The 16,314-nt window shown below is 35.2% G+C and overlaps 1 protein-coding gene and 1 long non-coding RNA gene across 3 annotated transcripts; one reads left to right on the top strand and one right to left on the bottom strand.

The window, feature by feature from the left end:
* The first annotated feature begins 318 nt into the window (after nucleotides 1-318).
* On the top strand, nucleotides 319-5,060 carry LOC137708217 (uncharacterized). The gene is made up of 2 exons (XR_011064767.1): nucleotides 319-458; nucleotides 4,588-5,060. It is a non-coding gene; the product is annotated as an uncharacterized lncRNA (long non-coding RNA).
* Nucleotides 5,061-6,429: 1,369 nt separating this feature from the next.
* On the bottom strand, nucleotides 6,430-12,728 carry LOC137707755 (putative glucose-6-phosphate 1-epimerase). 2 transcript variants are annotated; one of them, XM_068446670.1, is made up of 9 exons: nucleotides 12,564-12,728; nucleotides 10,988-11,062; nucleotides 9,750-9,806; nucleotides 9,499-9,659; nucleotides 9,012-9,152; nucleotides 7,937-8,039; nucleotides 7,748-7,847; nucleotides 7,239-7,485; nucleotides 6,430-6,711 (listed from the first exon to the last, which is right to left on the bottom strand). In XM_068446670.1, the coding sequence occupies exons 1-8, from the start codon at nucleotides 12,669-12,671 to the stop codon at nucleotides 7,268-7,270; spliced, it is 963 nt and encodes a 320-aa protein (XP_068302771.1). In that variant the 5' UTR covers nucleotides 12,672-12,728; the 3' UTR covers nucleotides 6,430-6,711; nucleotides 7,239-7,267. The 2 variants fall into 2 exon arrangements, with proteins under 2 accessions (XP_068302771.1, XP_068302770.1); XM_068446669.1 differs by having other exon boundaries at nucleotides 6,430-6,720.
* Nucleotides 12,729-16,314: the final 3,586 nt, after the last annotated feature.

Here is a 16,314-nt window from a genome sequence, read left to right on the forward strand (position 1 = left end):
ATATTTGAAGATGTATTTTTGTAGACCAACATAATTAAAAAGTCTTATTCTTACACAAAAAAGTAGAGCTTAAATAAAGAATATAATGAACAGTGAGGAGTAGAGAGAAAGATGTGTCGGTGGTTCTTATTGGTGGTGGTGGTGAGCACTGCATCTGTACATATAGGTTTTCAATAGCTCTCTGAGTTCGAAGTCGCCCCCCTCTTAATCTCTCTTCAGTCTCTGTAAAAACATTTCTTTGTGTCATCCTTATTAATTCTCGAGAGAGAGAGAGAGTGCAGGTCTGGCAGGGATAAGGAGCAGCACAGCAGCAGTTAGAGTGAGTGGCGGGAAAAGGAAAGGAAGAAAGAAAGTAAAAGTGATAAAAGAAAGGTTGATGGATTTTTGGGACAAAATGATCTTCCCTGTCCGCCGTGTCTGGCTTGCCGTCTCTACTCGTGTCAAGGATCGCAAAAATGGTCAGTCACTCACTTATATATCATCTCATCATCATCATCATCATCATCATCATCATCATCTTCTTCTTCTTCTTCTTCTTCTTCTTCTTCTTCTTCTTCTTCTTCTTTCTCAGTTTATCTATGTATAGTTTTGTTTTATTCATAATCTGCTGCATATATATGTGTAGCTAATCCATTTATTTATTTATTTTCTCTTGGAAAACTTGGTGGTGGATGATTCACAATTTTCCATGCTAGATATTAAGCTTCATAATTCATATAGATAGACGCTCCCACTTTTTTCTTTTTTTATTCTATCATTTTCCTCGTCTCTGTATTCTTCTGTTTCCTTTTCATTGCGTTCATAGGAAGCATGTTTTAATTTCATTCCTCTTTGTCAAACAAATTTTCCTTTATTTTGCACTTTTTTTGGCCATGAATGATATGAAAAATAAATATAAACATATGAGATCAAAAATAAAATATTTAACAACTGTGAAATTCAAATTTAGTGGTTAAAACACCAGTAACACTCAATGACACATAACATTAAAATTGTATCTTTAATTTTGATTCAAAGTGGTTGTTGCAAACCGGTTTGATTTGTTAATCCATGAGTAATGTTAGTGCTGATAGGATTCACTTTCATTTTTGCTACATCACTGAGTATTATATAACGTTTTCTAATAGGTGTCATGTTTGGCTAACCTCCCCCACTTCTGTAATTTTTGATTTGTGGTCCCTTATTTATCAGCCATATTTAGAATTATTTTAAGAACATTCTTCTACCGAAGGCAATACAATAATATGATTGGCTCTATCTCTTAAATTTTAGTGTGCCGGAATCACTTGTATTATGACACTTGATATACTGGACTGTGTATTCGGCACACTAAAAAATCTCCCTTATCTCTCTAGGTTGTGTACATTGAATATTTTTTTAATCATCCACAAGTATCAAAACTTCTAGAAAAGGCCACAAGAAAATCTAATCATTGATGATTATAACATCATCAAGTTCGCTATCTTACCATGATGAACATGACAAAAAAAATGAATATTTTTACTTTACCCGTAGACAAAAGTATATATGAATTCACATAATTTGTTAACACAATAATGTATTTACACTAAAAGATGCAAAATTTAGATTAAATCACACAATTGGTCAGTTACAATAAATTACTGTTAAATTTTCATTCTAAAAAGGTCGAATTTAAGACCTTACTTACAATAACGGCAAAGCTAGAAATTTATATAGGAGTGGGCTAATATTTTCCTTGTCTTGAAGCACGGAGTGTAAATTAGATTTAGGATGGGCTAAAATTTTATTTTCACAAATTTAGGCTAAATCATGGTAGTAATTTCTAATTTTTCCAAGAATTGCACTAGGCTATGCCGCTATAGCCCATTGAGCTTATAGCTATATCTCTGTCTTTTATAAATTGAAGAGTATTGTACCGTAATATTAAGTCAATTAAGTTATAGTTTTCAATCAGAAGGAAAATTAATGGATGATACAATACATTTAAATTTTGTCGGTGCCTGGGTAAATGAATTTGTTCGTACCCAAAAAAACATTAGTCAAAATGAGGGTCCATTACCTAAAAGTTATGAGTGGTTTTTTTTTTTTTTTTTTTTTTCCTTCATTTTAATAATTAAATGGAGCTTACTGTTACTCCACTTAGCCAAATTAGAAAGAAAAGCAAAGTCTAGTGATCTGATGCTTGTTCATTTGAGTTCACATCCAAATGTAATAAAAAAAACACTCAGCCTTCCCCACTAAAAATTAAAAATAGTGAAAATTTTAATTTTAGTAACTTTAAGAAATTTGAGAAGACAAGTTTTGATTCCATCATTTGGGAAGTTCTCCCCAACATAATGATGAATTCCACCAAACCTTCCGCAAAGTTATTGTTTTATTTTCCATTTTAAATTCTTGCAAACAGGCCCTAAAGAAAAAAAGGCATTTTTTTAAATTTAGATTTTTTTAATACATTCAATATAGACTAGCCATGTTAATTTAGTTCGTATTTTTTTTTAACGAAAATCGAATCTAAAACTTCTCACTTACAAGCTGAAGAGTACCTTCCATTTTACTTCCATAATGTTTTTAATTTTTTTGCCTTTAGTATTTAAATGTTTATTTTGTTTATCTCACTTTCGTACTCAAAGCCTCAAACATTGATTTTCCTATTACTTTCATACATCCATTTGTTTATTCGTTAAGTCTTTCATGTGACATCACTGACCTTTATATCGCCCCACGTGGAACAAATTTGATGGGACAAAATGCGCCACTTCTTCAATTAATGGAGGACTGTTAGATTAATGGAAATAAATTCAAAATCATCTTTGTAATTATTGCATGTATTATAATTTTAGGTAAAATATAAAAAATTACCTTAATTATTGTTATCACGATACTTTTATATCTCATCTTTTAAAATTAACAATGTAATACCTCATTTTTAGAACTTGGTCCAATGTTATACCTTCCGTTACTTGATTGTTTACTTTTCAGTTAAATGCTGACATGACTTGATTCGAGACCCATTATCTATTAAAATATTATTAAAAACTAAAAAAACACATATTTAAAATTATTTAAATATTCAAATAACAAAGAAAAGTAAAAAAAAAAAAAAAAAAAATCCCACCCTCAGTTCCTCCCCCTCCCCCCCCCTCCTTTCTCTTCTTCCCTATCTTCATCTTCTTCCCCCTGCAACCCAAAAAAAAAAATTCCAATTTGTCTTCCCCTTTCCCCACCACCCCCCCCCCCCTTCCCCCTCCTGCAACCCAGAAAAAAAAAAGAAAATAAAAAAAAACCTAGATCCCTTCAGCGGGAAGATGGGTGCGCGAAGAAGGTAGAGGATGGGTGCGGAAGAGGATGTGGAGAATGGATGAGAGTGGTGGATTTGGGGTTAGCAGGGGGTTGGGTTTTTTTTTGGGGGGGGGGGGTTTCGCATTGGAATTTTTTTATTTTCCTTCTTCTTCTTCCTCCTTCTTTCTGGGTTGCATGGGGTTGGTTTGGGTTTTTTTTTTTTTTTTTTCCCTTCTTCTTCTTCTTCTTCTTCTTCCGGCCTTTTTCAAAATATTTTTTTTAATACTGTTCTTTATTATTTTAAAAATATTTAATCATTTTTTTTTAATTTTTAATAATATTTTAATGGAAAGTGGGTTCCGAATCAAGCCACGTCAGCATTTAACTGAAAAGTAAACAGTCAAGTAACGGAAGGTATAACATTGAATCAAATTCTAAAGATGAGGTATGACGTTGTTAATGTTAAAAGATGATGTATGAAAGTGTCGTGACATCAATAGTTGAAATAGTTTTTTGTACTTTACTCTATAATTTTTCAATTTTAGTTATTAAGGGATTCCTATTAAAAAAAAAAAACGAAATTGTTTAGTCCTATATATATTGCAATATTTACACACATTACTACACAAAGTCATATTTCTACATGGTATCATTCGTCTAGGTTTCTCTTTAAGGTCTTAGGGTTTTTCTTCTTCTCTTCCCGTCAATTATTGATGAAAAGAATAATTGATGTATGAAAATGGTACGAAAGTGAGATGAAATAAACTTTGGAATATTGTAAAATTAGAAAATTGGAAAACTTGAGAGTACTAAGATAGAAATTATGCATTGAAAGATCCCATTGCAGATTTGGGGAATACACTTGAGACCTAGACGAATTTGTTTCATGATACATAATATTCAGTGGTCTAGAATTTTAATGGTTAGATCTTGGATATGGAGATATATAAGGATCTGATGCATCCTTACAACGGTTGGATCTTGTATAAAATTTATATTACTGTATCGTAGTAGTTGTACTCGTATAAAATTGACAAAAGTGTGTCATAATTAGTGATTTGAGACCTTTTAAAGTGATATATACTTTTAGGGACCATTCTTATTTTATTTTTTATTCCAACTCAGAATGGGTGGGACTGTGGTGAGTGACCAATCTTTCGTTTCGTACTTAAGCCGAAAGCTGAGGCCTAAAGATAGGATCAACATCTTCACTGATGCAACCTTGATGTCGAAATCACAAAACCCGTACCACTTTATATATTTTCAATATATTTCAGATTTTATTAAGTATAATTGAAAAAGTTGTGTGGCTGAATTTGGATGCAGGTGATGGGCTTTTGAAGCTTCACGATGACGTACAAACATGTGGGTATCAAGATGTGCAAGTGATGTGGCAGATGCTGAGTGGAGACACAGACAACAACCCGCCGGCCAAACGCAAGCACCAAAGACAGAGACCCTTCCGGAGAATTTTCGAGTGGTCTTCTAACAATAATAGTAGTAAAACCTCACCGCTCTCTTCAAATCATGCATGCGCATAAAAACAATGAGACTCATGGGACCCCAATCAGATAATACATATAATAATAATGTGCTGCTGTCGCCGCTGCTGCTGTCCAGCATCTCACATTATTGGCATCATATTTTACAGCCAAATTGTTGCCAAAACTTGCAGTGGCACACTACTGTTGTAGGTGTCAATCGCAGTATAAGATGGATGAAATACGGCACTACGTATGTGTAAATATAAATAATATTTTCCCTGAAAAATGAAAGAAATTAAGAGCCTCCCTAGTCCCTGTATAATGTGTACTTGTGGCGAAAATAACATTCAGCATATATTACGTACGTGATGGTACGAGAAAGCCTATCAAGCTATAGAGTTCACAATATTGTTGGCTTGATATCTTCAGGGATGCCATGAACTTCCAACCTAAACTTACATTATATATGATTCAGGAGATTCAGATTGCTAATTTACGGATACTTGATTGAGAGATACTAACTATCAGCTATCTTCTCCTACTCGTCTTTTCTCTCACTCAATTGTTGACACGACTTCACTATTACTTAAAACTCAATATTTAGTATGTTGGAAATCCTCTCTCCTTCCTCTTAACCCTAAATCTACAAACTCTATAGCCGCAAGACACAGCAGGGGCATTTTTGTAAATGTAAAAGGCATTTTCGAGTAGTTTTGTAAACATTAAAACTTCTAAAACCTCAAAATTTGCCGGCCTCATCTTTAGTCCTCTCTCTCTCTCCAATTAGAGGCCGTGATCTTTACTAATGACGACAATAAAGTTCTAAAGGAAATAGAAAGAGAGACTTGAAAATCATTCAGACCTCAATTTTGTGCTGTTTTTGTTGACTTTTGTATATTTAAGATTCCTGATTATAGGGGTTATTATTGTAATTAGATTTATTTCCCTTATTGTCCGGGATTGATTGCCCTCTGTTGTACAAGTATCACCTCCTTGTAAGAATAATAGAATCACTATTCTCCAAATTGACTAATAATTTATAAAAAAAAAAAAAAAAAAAAAAACACCAAACCTTAATCCTAGGTCATGTCGCTCTGTGTGAGCAACAAGCCCAAAAAACGCAACTCTAGACATCTCGGTCCGCAGGCTCTAGATCCTAATTTACAAATGTCCGTGAACTCGTAAAATTTTATTTCCAATCTTGGACACACCAAACATGTGAAAGAAAATTTCACAATCCCAAATCCATTATCTTGTCGAACCATAAGACTCTTTAGTGTTACCGTCACTATTACTAGTTGCAACAACTTAGTGGAGAGTATTTTTCCACCATGAATATCTTAAACTTCCAATCCTTAACAAATTAGAGATCAGTGCGCAAGTTACACCTTAATTGTTTGCATTGCGACAAATGTTTAGGGTTTAGGTAAAAGAGAGTTAAGAAAAGATTAAAGAAAGATAATTCTTCATCTTCACAATTGCAACCACTCCAAATGAAAAAAACAAAATTCTGCTACCAAACAGTAACTTCTCCCCCAAGAAATTAAAAAAGAAGTTAAAAAATGCATAAAATATCATCTATGAAACAAACTAAAAATCACAGTGCAAAATCTTGCAAACGAACCAATCCATCGAGTGTTCGGTAACGTTACGCTTCCAAAGATAAACAAAATACTCATCGACAGAAAAGAATACAATCATCTCGGTTTATAATTCGATTAAAAGGAGTGTTGTGAAAGGCCAGAAAACAAAGGGGGAGCGAAAATGCCTTCTGCTTTCTCCTCTTTGTTTCTTTGGTAGAGAGTCCCTATAGATGTACAAATAATTAACTAACTTTTCTTTAACTGGCCTTCGTGTTCTTGCATTAATCAAATATCCGATGAAACTCCTTATAGACAAATTCGGCTTTGTAATGAATCTGCCATCCAACCGAAAAATCATGCCAAACCTCGAATGCAAATTGTGCCTGCAATGCCTTTATATAATAGTCATCACCACTTGGTCGCAAAAGGAAACAATAGAAAGAAAATATAAGCAAAATACTTGAATGAAATTAATAATTTTTGTAAAGACATTCCTATTTTGAAAAGGTTAGCGAAACTGAAATCCAACTGATAACGGAAAATATATTGCATGACTATAGGCCATGATCAATGCTACATGTTTAAACACGGGGTCTAAAATGTCTATGGCTGCGTAACCTGCTGATTTCTTTGTTATTTTTCTTATTTTTGATGAAACAACCAGTGGTTAAGTAAGAACAAGTCTTCTAAAAGTTTAGAACTCGCTACTTTATCAGAACACACAAACACTGGGTAGGTCTAGTAAAAATTGTTTTGAAGTTCTCCATGTCAAGACTAGGACGACTCAAGAGTTACATAAAAAGCATGCGCAAACACATGCCCGCCATGCATGTGCAGTCCTATCTATTAGCACAATGATCTTCAAACCAATAATGGAGGTAGAAAAGGCATATTTTATTTTAGTAATTACCTGTACAATGGATGCATCAAAATAGCTCATCACGAACCGCCTAGCAGTACCTTCCGTGGGTCAAGTTGTCCACTGCAGTAACTGGAAGGGACAGCAGACAGTTCCTGCCTTCCTCTCCATTCTTCACCAGGTTTCAAAGTAATAGGCTTTTCCACACAAGCAGCCTGGACACACAGCATATGCTTGTACTCATCATCCCCCAAATCAGTAATTGCCTTTGCTTTCTTATCCCACGGATTCCAGACAACTGCAACGGAAAAGGACAATCTGATTAACACTAAAGATGACTTTTGTTTTGTATGCCCATAAGCCCTTTAATGAAACACGCAGACCTTCCACATTTACTCAATCGACTTAATATCTAGCATGGATAAGACAGATGGCTTCTTGTCAATTCTTTTAAAAGTCTAAAAACCTCATAAAAGCATGTCTAAAACTGCAGATTTTCTTTGATGAATTCCTTGACATAATAGTTTTGTAGCAAAAGAAATTGACTGATCAAAACTCACCAGCATCTGGAAGCCCGTCCTTCCGTAACACAAATGTTCTCTTCCTTTCATGGTCCAGAATAGCAATTTTTGTAGGCGTGCTGAGATAAACTTTGTCCACCTTGACAATAAAAAACATCATTTAGCAACAAATAAACATAAATAAGAACCAAAACAACAGTGGAAAACATCAATCCTCCAAACATTAACCTCAGACTCAAATGTTATTGCATCCCCTTGCTCAGTAAATCGCTCTCTATTCTTCAGGTTATCCAGATAATCCCGTGTCTCCAGTCCTTCTACCCGCACTTCACTATATAAAAGCAACATGACAGTCAATGCACAAACACAAAGGAACACTTTGCAGAGAAGGATTGTTTTGATGCAGAGACCCCCCAAGACACTGTGTACCATGGATTATTTTGATGCACAAACAATAGAAAGGAAAACTTTCCAGCCATGGATTAGACGCACATAGAGGCCTCCAATGGGATGTTTACCATGTCTGACATGATTCATCATAGGTATGCATTAAACAGGTCTCTCACACGGCGTAGAGATGCCAACTATGAAATTCATCTATGGAATATCCAAATTCGAACAATACTTTACTAAATTCTGTCAATTAAACTATCTACTGCTCTACTACTTATTAAGAAAACAGGGACAAATACTTTCAAAGGAAGATGGAATAAACACCATCGGGAAAACACCAGGAATTTGCCATTGAATCATCAGTAAGCAATGGACCTCCAAAACGTCTACTGCCATATTTCAAGAGAAAGGTTTCTCATGACTGATGTAGTTTATTTCTCATTACAAAATTTCAAAACAGGGACTTCCTAATGTTATAAACCCATACATGATATGCACTCATACTTGCATACACAGAAAAATGTGTGATAAATTTCCCCTGAAATTCTTTAATATTATTAGACAATATATTCAGATTAATCGGCTACCAGAATATGTCTTGCAATGTTTACAAATGGATGTTACTCTAACAGATCAAAAATCAAAACTTAAACATATCGAATGAATGTTACCCTAACATATCAATTTATCCCTTCCATTCTCACAATCTGAAATCTGACAGGAATTACAACCTGGTATTTAAAAATATATATATGGCTTATATAATGCTTAAACAACAGCAAAGACGGCGAGCAATATAATAGCATATGTCTACAATGCCTTCCAGTTCTTGTCAAAGAAAACCATGCAGGAACGCTAAACTATTTGATTTAAACAATTCAAACAACGGCAAGAAATTGTATCTTTAAACCTGATATCAGTTACAGCCAGATAGGTGTGATAGGCAAATGTGAATGTAAACGACTTTCCATCAGTGTTTGTATTTCGGATGCGAGAAGTCAACATCAAATCCCCTCCTGGTCCCAAAGTTACCCTAAGGCGAAATTCATATCTGCAAGAAATTGCTATTACATCATTATAACCAAGCAATGCAAAACAGAGATCCACTGAATAATTAGAATTCAACCAAACAGGTATCCAGCAATAAAAAATATGAATAAGAAGAGTTGACATATTTAAAATCTAACACTTCATAGACTATAGAGTAGTATTTTAATTAACTGGTTGTGCAAGATAGCGCCATAACCATATATGACGTGTATCTGTATGTGGTTGTGTGTGTGTGTGTGTGTACACGAGCACAGAGCGGACAATTGCCTGTTCCATCCACCAGGAAGAAACGGCACACTACCTTACAGCTTACATAAACATGCAATTATCAACTTTAAGTAAAATACCTATGAGGCCAGATCTTTGCATCCTCTTCAGAGGGTTTGAGGATTAAATCAATGAAAGCCTTGTTACCGCTGTTTGTTGGGAAAGGCGGGGGATTGTGATCAATACTCCAAAGCCTATTCCTTGCAAATCCATGTTGTTCAAGAGAACCATGACTTCCAAACTGCATATGAACACTATTTATGTTCAAAACAAATAGAAACGAAAAGTAACCAAAGAATGAAAGTAGAGATAATCGATGAAGGACACCTACTTGAGGAAAACATATTGGGATTCCGCCACGGATAGCCTTAGGAGACTTATAAGTAGCCTGCAAAAAGCAAGAATTTATATTAGAAAAGGTGGGAAAAAACTCACAGCTATGCTAGATCAGTAAGCATTACCTACTGAAACCCAATATTAGACATGGGTGGTGGAACTGACATAACACATAGCAGACATCTGTATGATTCTCAACATCCATTCTCCAAATTTCCATCATCTGAGTTTGGTTCTTTTAATTATATGTCCTCTCAAAGCTACAAAGGTCTTTCTGTTTTCTACTCATAATAAGCCTGGAGTACCCTGATACGGCTGCAACAGGATTATTATGCAAGCCTCCACACAAAACACATCTTCCTACTGCAGCAAGACTATGTAAAATTTCACCATACTTCACGTCTTTCCAAAATCAGTACCATTTTCCACATCCCTCATAGCCTTTTCAATTTTTTCTCATTGTCTTAGAGCTTTACAGAAAAAAGAGAGGCAAGAGACAACGAAGGAAACAATTTGTCAGAGAAGGAGGTGGAGGTCTGAAGTGTCATCATTGATTATTTACTTCCCTCAAATATAAATAGTGACAAATGGACTTTATTTATAGTTTACAAAAGGGAAAGGAAATAAAAGGTCACAGAAAAATAATTGGTGAATGGGAAGTAGCATTTTCCAAAGCCACCCAACTTTCAATTTTCTGTAGCTTTTTCTTATTTTAAAAATGTGCCTTCCTTTTTTTTTTCAGTTCGCACATATGCATGCAATCAAAATATATCTAAAATTGTATTAGCAAAAGGATTTAATATGATTAGTCTACATAGTTTGCTCTATAATAGCATGCTCCATGACCTTTACCAAATTACAGAGTTATGGGCTTTATTCATTTATCACTCCCACTCCCTCCTACCTGTATACTTTCAAAGATAAGGAGAATATAACACCGGCCTAGAATTTGATCCAACTTTAATAGTTTACTTTTTCTTATTGTTTCCTGAGAAGATATTTTGACGTAGATCAAAGTAAGCAAGAGATAAAGGAATTCAAAAGACAAAATAAAGAATCTGTACTGTCATAATCACAATGTTACAATTTTCAACCACTACAAGTTAAAACCTCCATAAAGGCATTAACATCCCACCCTAGAGAGTTAGGATAGCATCAAATATGAAGCACCTTTATGACTGCAACCCTACATAGGACATAAGATAATCTGGGCAACATACTGAAATCTTATACCTTGCTACTAACGAAAAGCAAATCTTCCCCATATTCATTTCTCCATGATGTAACTTGACCCCCATACAAATATACCTGTTTCAGAAGTATAAACAATGTTTATCAGTAATCTTTCTGTCAAACCCAAGAACTGTTGCACAAAACAGAGAGAGAGCACCCAGAGAGACTCAAGGTAAAGCCCAATATTTGAAGATTACATAAGATTGAATAAGGAATACAATAAATAAAAATTCAGCACTACATCAATCTAGTCAAGGAAACACAATACTTTTTCTTCTAAATAATGAAATGATAAAACTACACAAGGCAACATTGTCAAGATAAGATTACTGGTGCTATTTGACATGTCCTCCAGCACATTAGCAAATCAGTGAAAACCTGCACATGCACACGCACTAGCATAGGAACGCAAATAGAGAACAGAGGCCCAGGAAATAGTCTTCTGTGGGAAATTTGAAATAAAGAGTATAAATAACGAAGGGGTTAGAGGGACACATAAGTAAAAGGCACAAGAACTTTTATTTGGCCTGAAAAGGTACACAAATTTGTAATACCTGCACATCACAGGATAAAGAAGTAACTGGTAATGCACACTCTTGTTAAGCAAGAAAACTTCAAATTAATTGGACTACTATCCTTTTACCCCTCATGATTTCCTTTTTATTTCTGTACATCTTTTTCATTTGTTATTTATCGGATGAAAACTACTAATAGAAGCGGTGTCTCACGTATTTGTATACCCGAGTACACTGCAGAGAAACTAACGAGGCATTCAACAAAATCCCATAACCCACTAACAGATCAATAATAGCACATTTTATTGCCAAAAAAAGAACCTATCCTGAATTGAATACCACAACACGTTTCAAATCATTTGGCTATTAAGGACACAAAAAACTGAACCCAGAAGCCTATTCTGACCTGGCCGATCATCATTCTTCATCACAATGAATCCCAGTAGGAATTCCATCCCACTATAACTTGGGTACGATGTCACATACTCAAAGTAGCACACAACTAGTGCCAAGATGTACTTGAAATAATAATAACAAAAAGAGTATTCAAAAGCATAATACACATGGAAAGAAGAAGATTAGAACAACAGACCGCTCATCTAACGAACAATTACCTCGCAGAACTAATAAGAATTTTCAAGAAACCGAAGCTAATCATAATTAAGCAAAATGTCTAAACAGTTACGCAAACGCAAGAAAATGGCTACTGAAATCAAACATTACTAGATTGAAAATTGAAATTCAATTCTTCCTTTCTGATTCTATCTGTTATTGTTCATGGAAATTGTAATGCCATCAATACGGACAAAGCTCATTCTATATCCAACAAAACCCAATAAATTAAAAAATTCGGATACAATTTCACATGAATTAAATTGAAAATTTGGTTCGAAATTCTAATAGACAGAATCCACCAGCATTCCCTAGACAAAGCAAAGGATAGAGGAAATAATCAAGAACAAATAAATCAGCGACAATAAAAAGAGGAAAATCAGAATCAGAAAACGTTGAAGAAAATGAAAAAGGATCGGAGAAAGAGAAGGGTCGGTGGTGGGTGGTACCTCCGCGGAGGAGCCTCGAACCTCTCTGAGAACAACCTTGTCAAGGCCATTCGCGCCCTTACAGTGCTCCACAAACACCCTCTCTCTCTCCCGGACGCCGGAAGACATCTCTCTCGCTTTCTCTGTCGCTCTGCAATTTTGTAACTATATGCCTCCTTCCGTCCCTCGTATATAATATTTTTTCAGTTGGGTTGGGAAATCTTTATATTTTATTGGGTGATTTTGCGATATTATCCTACTTTTTTATCTTTCGGTCCAAAGTAAAGGGTAATCTGTTATATTCCATACTATTCTCAAAAAAAAAAAAAAAAAAAAATCTTTTGCTTTCCTTGTATTGTTTTTTTAATAAAAAAAACTCTTTCCATTTGGAACCGGATTCCCACCGGATCCAAAAAATATGAGCTTAAAAATCAAATGATCCGGACTATTGAAATTTGATTTAACGGTTACGAACAGAGGTTCCTCTAAAAGTTATAATAATTGTAGTCATTAGATCAAATTTCAATGGTCTGGATCATTTGATCCTTAGGCTCAGTTTCTTTGGGTTCGGAACGGATTCGGTTCCTTCCATTTGTTATAACTTATACTGACTTGGATCCTTTCCGAAACTTTACATGAGGAGCATGCGAACCAGTTAATTTTAGTTGTTGGTAATAAATCGTTCGAGTAGTATTATTTCTCTACATATAGAAGTGAAATTAATTAAGTTCAAATCTTATAAATGATGAGTTCAATTTTTATATTATCTACGTGGGACGAGATGAACTTAGAACTGTCACATCCCGACCCGGGGCGAACCACTTCTCGGGCCCGCTTCACCACCGTAGCACGATATTGTTCGCTTTGGGCTTACCATTCCCTCACGGTTTTGTTTTTGGGAACTCACGAGCAACTTCCTAGTGGGTCACCCATCATGGGATTGCTCTAGCCCCCCTCTCGCTTAACTTCGAACGAAGCCAGTGAGCTCCCAAAAAGCCTCGTGCTAGGTAGGGATGGGAATATACATTTAAGGATCACTCCCCTAGGCGTTGTGGGATGTCACAATCCACCCCCCTTAGGGGCCCGACGTCCTCGTCGGCACACACGCGACCAAGGTTAGGCTCTGATACCAATTTGTCACATCCCGACCCGGGACGGACCACTTCCCGGGCCCGCTCCACCACCGTAGCACGATATTGTCCGCTTTGGGCTTACCATTCCCTCACGGTTTTGTTTTTGGGAACTCACGAGCAACTTCCCAGTGGGTCACTCATCATGGGATTGCTCTAGCCCCCCTCTCGCTTAACTTCGAAGTTCCTACGGAACCCGAAGCCAGTGAGCTCCCAAAAAGCCTCGTGCTATGTAGGGATGAGAATATACATTTAAGGATCACTTCCCTAGATGTTGTGGGATGTCACAAGAACACTTCCACCCCTTTCAAATCTCATAGGGATGGTGGATTAATTCAGCTCCCCCCTTCCAAAATTCCTCCAGCCCCATTTGTATCCATTGGGCTATTGGGGGACCCAGTTGAGCTGATTCAAAAATCGACTGCCCTAACTCCTAAGCCATGTGAAGTAAGATTAACGTCAACCAAAATTAAAAAAAAATTATAAAATTTAATAAAAAGTTATAGAAAATTAGTTGAAAATACAAAAAATATAAGAATGAATTAAAAATACAAAAAATTATTATTTTTCCATAAATACCTAATCGTGTTCTTTCATTTTACATCACATTTCAATATTTTCAAATACTTTCACCCAATATTTTATTATTATCCAAAATTAAAAATAAAATTATCTTTTATTATTTTATAAATAATAATAATATTTAAATACCAATAGCCTAGGCTATTTAGTTTAGGGGTAGAAATGCACTTGGACTATTACTATTCATTAAAGATAATTATTGCTTACTTGGGTGGAAGTTTAGGGATGAAGATGCATTGGGCAGTTACTGTTCATTTGAGAGGGATTGAATTGTCTATTGCCCAATGAGCTTTTAGGGGTGGAAGTGCTTCTAGCCTCACAATGAGTTAGCAATAATGTGATTCAAATTCGCCTTTGGCAAGAATCCAACCTAAGACCTCTCACTTACAAGAGAAAATAAATACTACTAGATCGTAGTATTAAATGACACGAATGACGAGTTTGAAAACAATTTATTCCTTCCACCACTTAATGTAAATATATTGTGTTAGGAAAAGTATTTAAATAGTTCATATTACTGTTGGAATCATAAAGTATATTCAACTCAATATTATAACTGAGCATATAGGCGTACTTTAATTGCCTATGCAGCCAATTCAAGACCGAGTTAATTCTCCCCAAATTTTGCTCTAATACAAAGTTCCATTTTTCCTTTATAAAAAGAGGACAAGCTGACGACTTTATAATAGCAATCTACCTTTACGGGATTATAAAGATTCACAGAGATATTTTATATTTCTATAGTCATCATCGTGTAATAAAACAAGCAAATCGTGAAGATTTAAATGTTGAGTGAGCCTTCATTGGAATGAGATTTGAGTTAGACTAAAATTGAGTAGGTCATATGGTCTGATTACCATGTAGAAGTGGGCACCATATCAGCTATGTTAACAACTAACAGACGCCAATACATGAACACAAAAGTGGTTTAATTAATTTGCAACTAGTGGATTGCCTCAAGTAGATAAGGCTTTCTTCTACAACCTATTGCATGCCGGATTCAACTCTTCTCTTTTCTATAATTTACATGAATGTAGTGAAGATTATTTACTATTTGTCAAAAAAATAAGATAGCATAATGTATTAGCATTTTTTTCAGCAACAAAAAGTTTAGGTGGAAGGGAAGCTATCACATCCCAGGGCCAGTCCATGCCACAAGCCTTTTGAAGGACTTACAGAGGGGTCTTAGCCCTATTTTTTGGTTTTTACAGAGTGCTCACCAAGGAGAATTGCAAGCAGCGAGACTCGAACCTAAACCTTGGTCTAACAAAGAGAATGATCCTTACCAACTAAATCAACTCTCGTTTGAAATTTAATAGCATTTCAATATGGTAGGTAGTTTAAAAAAATAAAAGTAAAAACGTTTTTTCTCTTCTTAAAAATGATCCTTGTTGTTGGCCTATTTTAGTGAGGGAAGAGGAGAGGGTGCGGCACATGGAGAGAGAGAGAAAAACAGAGAGTTGGGAAATTTTTGTGAGGATCTTTTTCATCACTTGTGCCTTTATTTATAGTACACATAGCTTACTTGCCCTATATGTTAGGCGAAAGTTTATAGGAAACATCTAGAAGATAATCTTAAACACAGTCTATCATGATCAACAAAATCACATTCCTAATTAAATTAGAACTACAACACTTCCACTTGAGTGTGTATCACTCAAGTAATCGGTGTATCAGATTTCCATGGATGATCTAGAAGTAGTTGATGAAGTCGTCTCGTTTAGTTGACATATATAGCAAATGTAAGTTTCAAATAGGGGAATGCATATAAGAGTAAGTCTCACAAAATCCGGTTATGGTAAAACCCAAGATGTGACAAAACCCATAATCTAAGAAGAAAATTGAGTCAATGCAATATGTCAACACTTAACATCTTCAGGATAAGTAGGAAGCACAAAAAGGAATGACCAACACAGAATGGGTGCATCATCAAAATCTCATTAGGCAACACAATCCCAATGGGATAAAATGATTCTGATTGAAAAAAAGGTACATTAAGGTCAAATGAATATATTTCAAGACATAGTTTCACTGAGTTTAACAAAACTTGTCCTGCGAAC

Source organism: Pyrus communis, chromosome 11 (assembly GCF_963583255.1).
Source record: "Pyrus communis chromosome 11, drPyrComm1.1, whole genome shotgun sequence".
NCBI lineage: Eukaryota > Viridiplantae > Streptophyta > Magnoliopsida > Rosales > Rosaceae > Pyrus > Pyrus communis.